A 10,000-nucleotide genomic window follows, 5' to 3' on the forward strand; every position below is an offset into this window, starting at 1 on the left:
TACATTAGAAATAATACTCGTCGGGGAGGGAGAAGAGAACATTGAAAAAAGAATATATAAATAAAAGGAGGTTGAAGTTGGAGGGCAGCTTTTGGGTCTGCAACTTCAAATACTCATTTTCTTTAAGAATATAATCGATTTAAAATTATGATATCAGTTCTTGAAGAACTCCATGAAAGGCCACTTAAGATATCATGACCACCGTACGTCTGAGACTACTCACAATGTCCTTCGGGTATCAAAACCACAATATAGATTCGAAGTCACCTTGCAGTCTCACTACCTGTAGTAAGTTTCACTGGAGAAATCAATGACTCATTCGTTTCAGAGGGAGAAAGGGGGCGGAAATCTTACTGAATTTTATCAGTTTGATTTGATTAAGACCGCCTATCACCTCAAGGGATTGGTGAATTTAATAGGACGGAAAACCCCCACTCATATGACAGAAATTGTTGCAAAAAAAACAGTACGTCTCTTCAGACGTTTCCACTTTTTCTCCCCATGAACGCTTCCCAAAAAAATTTTACTTAATTGTCTAGATTGATTTTCTAATCTTAAAATGGAATGGGTGGGAGTGGTTTCTATGCCTTTTTCTTTTTGGCTACCCTCCGTGTAGGGGGAAAAAGCCTTTGGTATATGTATGTATGTAAAAAGCTTCGAACAGGTAAGCATAAGGTGGTCAAAAACATCGGCTCACCTTGACCATAGTGATCGTGGCTTGGGACCTCAACTTCCTGAGGCGCGTGGAGGACCCAGACCCTCTTTTGGCGATGGGGTCCTGAGGTGACATGCTGCCTGCGGTCGAAGACACCCAGTTCCTCCCTCCGAAGATCTGCAGCAGAGGGGAAGAAGGTGTAGAGTAAGAGCCCACAGAGGTTCATAAAGGTCCCAGAAACTGAGCCCTGGTGTGACCCCAAAGAGGTTGATGAACAGCGTTACATAAATAAAGAATCCTTGAGGGATAGGAATGGAAACCTCTGCCTTTGAGAAGGTCGGGAAGTGGATGCTGCAGTGTAAACATTAACTAAAGAAATGAAGAAGAGCGTGGTGACCAGAGTGATGATGGGCACATATGAGGTCTGTAATGCTGTCAGTGTTTTTGTTTTTGTAATTGGTTAGCACGTAGTGCCATTGGTCATATCACTGGAGTTATGGAGGAATCCGGTCGTCATCCTCTATGGCTTTAGCTTGCAGTCCTCCACCCTAATTATGTTGTGGTTGTGTCTGTATGCTACTAGTGCTGGCTAATTTATAAATGGGCTTGATCGTGTGTAAGGCGGAATGACGAAATGGATATGTGTCATCTGTTGCTTCTCCTACCCTTAAGAAGGGCAAAAAGGGTAAACATTTGAAACTGTTTGACCTCAATGAAGCCCAGTGGTTAGTCATATTATTTTGGTTTGTCGATTTCATTCACCTTGCAGGGGCCTCTAGGCCACAAAGGGTAAAAAATTGTATCATCACACATACACGCGCGCACGCACACACACACACACACACACACACACACACACACACACACACACACACACACACACACACACACACACACACACACACACACACACACACACACACACACACACACACACACACACACACACACACACACACACACACACACACACACACACACACACACACACACATCTTACCTTGATAGCCTCTGCAGGTTTGGGTCCACTGCAGGCTTCATCTTCAAAGTAGAGTTTAAGGTACTGTTCCTTGAGCCAGAAGAGACGCTTGTCGCTCACCGTGCTCAGCCTTCGGTGTGCTTGCACCAACACCTGTGAAAAACGGTATGAGCACCTTCAGAAAAAAGACTAAAGACGGAATTGGAATAAGTGCTCTTGCGAGATGTGATATGGTCAAATTGAATATATACTGTATATATATATATATATATATATATATATATATACACACATATACATATATATGTACATATATATGCACACACACACACACACACACACACACACACACACACACACACACACACACACACACACACACACACACACACACACACACACACACGTATATATATATATACATATATATATATAATGTATATATATATATAATGTTTATATATATATATATATATATATATGTGTGTGTGTGTGTGTGTGTGTGTGTGTGTGTGTGTGTGTGTGTGTGTGTAAGGAAACTGAATTAACATGACGGACTGAAATTCGAACAACGGGCTGCTAGCAGATTATATTCGTCTATTAATGTGTACAGTATATCTATCTGTCTCTATACTAAAAGGCCTTTTCACCCTTATAAGGAGGGTAGCCAATCAAGGCACAAAGGCTCGAGTCCCAGTGGTAGAATTGTTTAATCGAAATGTGGAAATTTCACAAACTGTAGAAGTTTTTTACTCACTTGTAGACCTTTGCACCAAAGCGAGGCGATGCTGGGCGGCGCCACAAGGCCCATCAACCTGTTGTCAGCCAAGTTGGCGCCGTAGACGAGTGTCACGCAGTGCTCCGGACTGATGATGTTGTCGACGAAATACCTGTGTTAGGGAGACAGTGATAGGTTCTTGAGACATTTCTGAAGGTTCTTGATCTGAGGTACGAATCACTTTACTATCTTTTTCAATTATTGAGTAAATTCTAGTTTCTTAGGTGGATTTGTATTCTAGATCCATATCCCCCTTTTATTTAATAATATTGATTTCTTTTACATAAGGGGCACGAGAACATTTTGTGATACCTCAAGGGGTACGTTGAGAACCACTGGATAAAAGCATCTGTAGCTAAATTATTCAATTACAATATAGACTAGTTGAGTATTTTAGTGCTTTAAGGCTTTAGGGACAATCGTCTAATGAAGTCCTGCAGTTGAGGTTTTACTAAAAAATCAAATAAACAAAAACAGATAAATGTTTACATAAGTAAAATGGTAGATAAATAAATAAATAAGTAAATGAGAACCACCTCATTTTCATTCTTTCAGATATTAGCCCTTCTGAGAAATCACTCCGCTACACAGAAGAATCACAAAAGCAGGGCTCCCTTCAGGCCGCCACCCGGCACTAAAGCAGTACCAACACAAAACTGTCCTGAACCTAAACTCAAATTCCCCCAGATGCAATCGTCACACAGAAAACACTGACCTCCTTACCCTACACTGCCCCATTCTCATCCTATCCAAATATCAACACAACATCCCCTCCTTCAGTGATGTATAAGACCAAACCGGTGGCCACTGGCGGTTACCTGGGGGCTGTGGGTCTTTTGACTGAGAGACCTGGGGCAACAGATTGAATGACTCCTGTCTCCAGTTCATTCCCGGTCTTCTTCTCTTCTCCTCGTTCTTCCTTATACGTTGGTTTCCTTATCCTTCCGGGAGGGTGATTGGCCTACGGCAGGGCTGGGCAACTTTTTTAAGTGTGGGTGCCAAAATCAGCAAAATCCTTGATACTATATTTTTTTTCGCGTGCTAACGGAGTAAAGTTATAAACTTACATACGAGTATGGGCCCTCTCCCTTCGCCTCATAGGACCTTAATCCGCCACTCAGGGCAGCATACGGTTCCCAATGGTCATACAAAAGAAGTTGGGGATTTATTGCTTTCTTTTAAGGTGAGCTCTGGGTTTCGTGTGCCAGAAAAAAGTCGTTATTATGCCAAGTTTTGCTCGTGTGCCAAGGGTTGCCCACCACTGGCTTACGGCATTCCTCTAGTGTCATAATCCATTTGCCGCCCTGGACCACCCAAGGACAACAACATCCTTAACTAAGAGTCTTACTTTTCACGAACTCAGCCTCCTTCTGCAGAAACGTCTATCTACTTACCTCCTGGCCATGGAAGGCAGGCTGACATCACCACAGCCGGAGAACACCTCCTTCACACAGGTGAGCTCGACGAAGCCTTCTTCCAGTGTGCCTCCCGTCAGTTCAGGCGTCGTGGCGTACTGCAGGGGGAGAGAGAAAGAGCGAAGGAGAAACGTGGATTAATTTTCGAACTTAAGAGGAACCTATCTATATACCAAAGGCTTTTCTCCCCTTATAAGGTAGGTAGCCAAATCAAAAGGCACGTACCCATTCTCACTCGTTTCACTCCCACCCATCCACCACCCTTGTTTCCATCTCATCTGAGCTTCTCGTGGATTAAGAGGAACCACTTCGTGTAAATAGCACTGAGAAGGTTAACTTTAGCTAAATAAAGTAGCTTCGTAGTAGCCAGAATACATGTAAGACAACACCATTACTGAACGGTTTTAAATCAACCGTACTTTATTCAACTTAAAAGTTTTATTCGGTCTGCCAAGAGGCAATTTTATTTATTGGATTAAAAGGTCCAATCTCTTCGTTAGGGTAACGTCCTTTGTAAATTTTGGTCTAGCTGGCGCCAGAAGACCTGTTTTTTTCTAATTTCCATGACACCAGCAAATGGGATTTCATACTTAACTCTCCAATCCCTCTTCTTCCTCTACCTAATTTCATAAGTTAATTTTATAACTTCCCATCTTATATTTTCAATCTTATATCAACAAATTTTTATATTCCATCCCAATTATCTCTAATCCCCTTCTCAATCTCCATCCCAGACCCAACCTCTACTCCCATCCTTGCCCCCGTCCCCATCCTAACCCAACCCCCATCCTAACCACCATCCCTCGCCTCCAACCTCTATACCAACCCCCATCACTATACCAGTCCCAACCCCCATACCAGCCTCACCACCACCCCGCTACCCAGCCCAACACAACCTCCATTCCTATCCTAACCCCTACCCCAATCCCAACCCCCATCCCTATCCTAATCCCTAAACCAACCTCGACCCTCTAATCAAACCTCACCTTTAGCAAAAGACCCGGAGAGACGGTGTCTTCCGGGTTGGACCCAAGAGTGTAGTCCGGCTGCGAGGAGGAGTGTCCGGTTTTGAGCGGGGACCAAGGAGGCCTACACCACGTCAGAGTCCCATTGCTCCTCTCGAGGCGCAGGTAGACAAGGCAGTTGCGCCCACTTTCGGGGTCCCAGTGGACGACTGTGGTGCCGTGGTGGAGGATCTGTGATGAAAGAAGAAGAATACTGTGAGGTCTTCAAGAAGTCGAGAGTTCTGCAAGAGATGGCTATCCTCGGCTTTCGTAGTTTCTGGAATGAATCTTCAGTAGGAGAACGTGCTGGGCTGGTGGTTCACAAAGGTGGAGATGTATATAGGCGAGAGGATAGAGGTAGGTGGTTCGAAGCCTCCGGAGTCATCGTGTGATGTCAATAAAGGGCATAAGTCTTAAAACTCCCGAACTTCAACATAGGTTCTTATGCCTAGTCATCTCGAAATGCGGATAAGGGGAAGAAGAACGCGAAGAACGCGAAGAACGCGAAGAAGAAGAAGAAGAAGAAGAAGAAGAAGAAGAAGAAGAAGAAGAAGAAGAAGAACTCACAGTCAGATATGGAATCTTACCTGCAACGTGTGGAGATCGAGGCCGACTGTCCAGGGCGGAAGGGGCACAAGGGTGACACCGTGGTCGTTGCTCAAGGGTTGGACGGGTCGATAGTCATCCAGTTCCCCGCTGGCGATGGGGTCAGTTTCTTCCTCACACGGCCTGCTGGAGAAAATGTACCAATGAAGAAGGAGTCTCTAGTTTATAACGAGTTACAATGGCAAAAGAAGGAAGGAAGGGAGGTGATGAGTCTACACTAGGAGGCGCGTAGCTGAGTCCGAAGCCGTTACCTTTTCCCTATGCGCTTGGAGCAGGTAACAGTCACTGCCGGGAATCGGAGGAAGTGCGGGATTCAAACTTACTGTTCCGCAAATGCGAGACTAGCACGCTTGTGATTACGCCACCAGCACACACAGTGATAAAGACACAGGTTTATCATTTCAATTATTCCTGCATTACTTCTGACCCAGGCAGTGGGCTGGGAGACGGGTGGAGGGATGACCCTTCATCTACAAAGAGCTAAGATAAAAGGGAAAACCAAAGTGTTGGGTGGGTCTGGGATGAATGAAGGGTAGATATATGCCTTGACTGGCTTACAATGGGGGAAAGGGTGGGATCATTTTGGTATATAGAGGCTATCTGTATACCGAGGGAGGTAGCTAAAACAAGGCACTTAACTACTCCCACCTATTCCACACCCATCCACAACACTTATTTCCCTCTTATCTTAGCTCCTCCTGGACGAAGGGTAATTCCTGTCTCTCGCCTACAATTATACACAATTATATATAATCATGAAAAAAAAGACGTTACAACATTTTGTTTAGGTATTCTGAAGAATATCGATTAGGCGATAAGACTGATTCAAGCATTCCTGTTTCATATTATTCTTATTATCTTGAAGATACAAGATACCAAGAAAATAAATATATATAGATTTTAATGAAAACTGCTTAGAATAAATCTGTGTGCACTGGCAGATGGCCGAGTCAAAGCAAACACTCACACTAAAAGCATTAAGAACCTATTCACTCTCTCTCTCTCTCTCTCTCTCACACACACACACACACACACACTCACACACACACACACACACACACACACACACACACACACACACACACACACACACACACACACACACACACACACACACACACACACACACACACACACAACACACACACACACACACGCACGCACACACACACACACACACACACACAAACACACACACACACACACACGCGCAAACACACACACACACACACACACACACACACACACACACACACACACACACACACACACACACACTCCGTTCTCTTCGCGTTTTTTTCATCTGCTTCATCTCTTAGTGTCTTCTCTTTTTCTAATTCCTCACTACTCATTTCTTTTTTTATTCATATCTTATTGTACTTTTCACTCCTTGCAAAGTAGGTAACTTGGCAAGGAGTGACAAATACAATAAGATATGGATTAAAAAAGGAATGAGTAGTGAGGAATTAGAAAATGAGAAGACACTAAGAGATGAAGCAAAGAAAAAAAAAATGGCAAAGAGAACGAAGACCGAAAGCAAGGAATTCTATTGGAGAATAATCGACATGAGACTGAGGAAATGGTACATCAGAATGGGCGAACCAAAGACGAAAAAAAAAAAAAAAAAAAAAAAACCTGGAGAAAGAAGAAAATTGAGTGGCCTATACCAACATCGATGGGTTGATTTCAGGACTGAATGAACTTAATGATTACCTGATAGAAGAAAAAACAGACATAATGGGAATTGTGGAGACTAAACTAAGGGGTGAAATACCATCCATCGATATTGGACATGGACTATACAATTACTGGATTAAAATCAGAGACAAGAAACAGGGGTGAGGAATCATGTTCTTGGCCAAGAAAAACTGATCATAATAAAAGTCGAAGGCAAGAACATGAAAAGTAGAACGTTTGTGGTGACTTATGTGCCCCCAAAAACGAACGCTTGGGAAGAGAACGAGCATACGAAAATGCTAGAAGATACAAGGCAATCATTAAATGAGATACTAATGGGCGGGGGTAATCTGGTAATTATGGGAGACTTCAATTGCAAAGAAATTTGTTGGGAAAACATGACAGTGAAAGGAGAAGACTTGTAGGGTAATGTACTACTGGACATGACCATGGAATATACAATGACTTAGTGGGTCAGTGAAAACACCAGATACAGAAATAACGAGGAGCCGTCGAAACAAGATTTAATATTTACAAAAGAACCTGAAATTTTGGATAAAATCCAATACAAGACACCAATTGGAAAGAGTGACTACATACTCACTGAGAATGAACTAAAGGAAGAAATATACATGGACAGGAATGAAAAGCATAGGAAAGGAAGTTTGATGTACAACAAAACGGACTTTGCAAAACTAAAGAAATTCTTCCAGAATGCAAACTGGGAAAATTTTTACATGGAAGAGACAAAAGTGGAAGAAAAATGGGATATCTTGATGGATAATTACAATGAAGGGGTGAATAGGCACGTACCAAGACAGAAGCTAGAGAGAGTGTAAATTAAATGCTGGTTCAACAAAAGGTGCAATGAGGCAAATGATAGAAGGGATAGAGCTTGGCAAAGATGGAGAAAAGATAAAAAACCTGGAAAATGGCAAGTTTATATAAACTATAGAAATGAGTATGTCAAAGTGAGAAGAGAGGAAAAAAGGAACTATGAAAAGGATATTATAGATAAATGCAAAGAGCAACCCAAGCTATTCTATCGATACGTGAATGGTAAACTTAAAAACAAACAGGAAATGGTGAAACCACGCCAAGGGAATATAGAATACACAGAAGAATTAGAAATGGCCGGAGTCATGAATAATCACTTCAAATCTGTTTTCACTAGAGAGAAAGCACAATATTGGGACGAAGGAAATGAAAGGTGATCTCCCCCCATGAGCGAGATAACAATAACACAAAAATAGATAATGGAACATCTATCAAACCTTGACGTCAGGAAATCACATGGGCCGGATGGAATCGCAAATTGGATTCTAAATGAATGCAAAGAAAAACTAACGGACAAAATACATAACATAATAAGTTGCTCACTTAAAGAAGGAAAAATAACAAAAGACTGGAAAATGCTAATATTGTATCAATATATATAGGAGGAAACAAGGAAAAACCAACTAACTACAGGCCAGTATCACTAACAAGCACTATAGCCAAAATTTGTGAGAAGATCATCAAGAATAGATGGGTAAAACACCTGGAAGACAATATAATAAATCCAAGACAATTTGGGTTCAGACAAGGAAGATCATGTACCACAAACTTAACATGTTTCTACTCAAGATTAATAGACATGGTGCAAGAAAGGAATGAATGGGCTGATTGTGCCTTCCTGGATTTACAAAAAGCTTTTGACAAAGTACCACACAAAAAATTAAAAAAAAAATAAAAAAATGAAACATATAGGAGGGATACAAGGGAACCTACTAAAATGGATGGTGGACTTCCTGATTGGTAGAAAGATGAGAGTAGTGCTCAGAGAAAAATATTCAGGTTGGAAAGAGGTGATCAGTGGAGTACCGCAAGGATCTGTATTGGCTCCAATAATGTTTGCTATTTATGTGAATGACATGGATGATGATGTGAAATGTTACATGAGCTTCTTTGCAGACGACGTCAACCAGTTAAGGAGAGTAAAAACTGAAAAGGATTGCAAATCACTGCAGGAAGACCTGAATAAGGTATGGAACTGGAGTCAGAAATGGGAAGTGGACTTCAATATCAACAAGTGTAGCATAATGGAGTTTGGAAAAAGCAAAAATAGAATATCAGGACAATATAAAATTGGAACCAAGGAGGTAAAGAAGGAGAGATCCGAAAAAGATTTGGGTGTAATTATCACAAACGACTTGTTCTATGATAAACAGATAAACAAAATTGTCGGAGAATCCGACAACTTACTAAGATCAATAAAAGTGGCATTTACATATTTGGACGAAGAAATTATTAAAAAAATATTGGTCACACTGATAAGGCCTAGACTAGAATATGTGGCGACATTGTGGTCACCCAGCACCAAAAATGATATAAAGAAAATAGAAAGAATCCAGAGAGCAGCCACAAAAATGGCACCTGTACTTGTAAACTTGTCATATGAGGAGAGATTGGCTAAACTGGAGTTACCGACTCGAGCAAAGAAGAGAGAGAGAGGTGACCTACTGACCATCTACAGAATCATGAAGGGGACAGAAATACTCGATAGAGAGGACTTGTTAAACTGGGAGAAGAGAAGCACAAGAGGACATGGAGAGAAAATAAAAAACATAGCTACAGAAGAGAACTAAAGAAAAACAGTTTTCACACATAGAGTGGTGGACACTTGGAACAAACTGGACAATGAAATAATGTGTGCAAAAACCATTCATGAGTTTAAGAGCAAACTAGACACTGCGAGATACAAAGGCGGGACACCACGAGCGTAGCTCCCCTTCCCGCAAAATATAACTAGGTAAATACAACTAGGTAAATACACACACACACACACACACACACACACACACACACACACACACACACACACACACACACACACACACACACACA

The 10,000-nt window shown here is 41.8% G+C and overlaps 1 protein-coding gene across 3 annotated transcripts in view; it reads right to left on the reverse strand.

The window, feature by feature from the left end:
* The window catches only part of LOC143018639 (1-phosphatidylinositol 4,5-bisphosphate phosphodiesterase epsilon-1-like), a 27,148-nt gene that overhangs the window by 11,951 nt on the left and 5,197 nt on the right, over window positions 1-10,000 (reverse strand). For 2 of the 3 annotated variants that reach the window (XM_076174203.1, XM_076174201.1), the window contains exons 6-11: window positions 5,419-5,563; window positions 4,814-5,023; window positions 3,807-3,925; window positions 2,392-2,524; window positions 1,656-1,787; window positions 698-832 (exon numbers count right to left, since the gene is read on the reverse strand). In XM_076174203.1, coding sequence (XP_076030318.1) covers window positions 698-832; window positions 1,656-1,787; window positions 2,392-2,524; window positions 3,807-3,925; window positions 4,814-5,023; window positions 5,419-5,563 — 874 coding nt within the window. The remainder of the gene's footprint in view (window positions 1-697; window positions 833-1,655; window positions 1,788-2,391; window positions 2,525-3,806; window positions 3,926-4,813; window positions 5,024-5,418; window positions 5,564-10,000) is intronic. The other variant, XM_076174202.1, reaches the window with a different exon arrangement.

This window comes from Oratosquilla oratoria, chromosome 35, assembly GCF_046742065.1.
Source record: "Oratosquilla oratoria isolate Oo_2021 chromosome 35, ASM4674206v1, whole genome shotgun sequence".
In the NCBI taxonomy this organism is placed as follows: Eukaryota; Metazoa; Arthropoda; class Malacostraca; order Stomatopoda; family Squillidae; genus Oratosquilla; species Oratosquilla oratoria.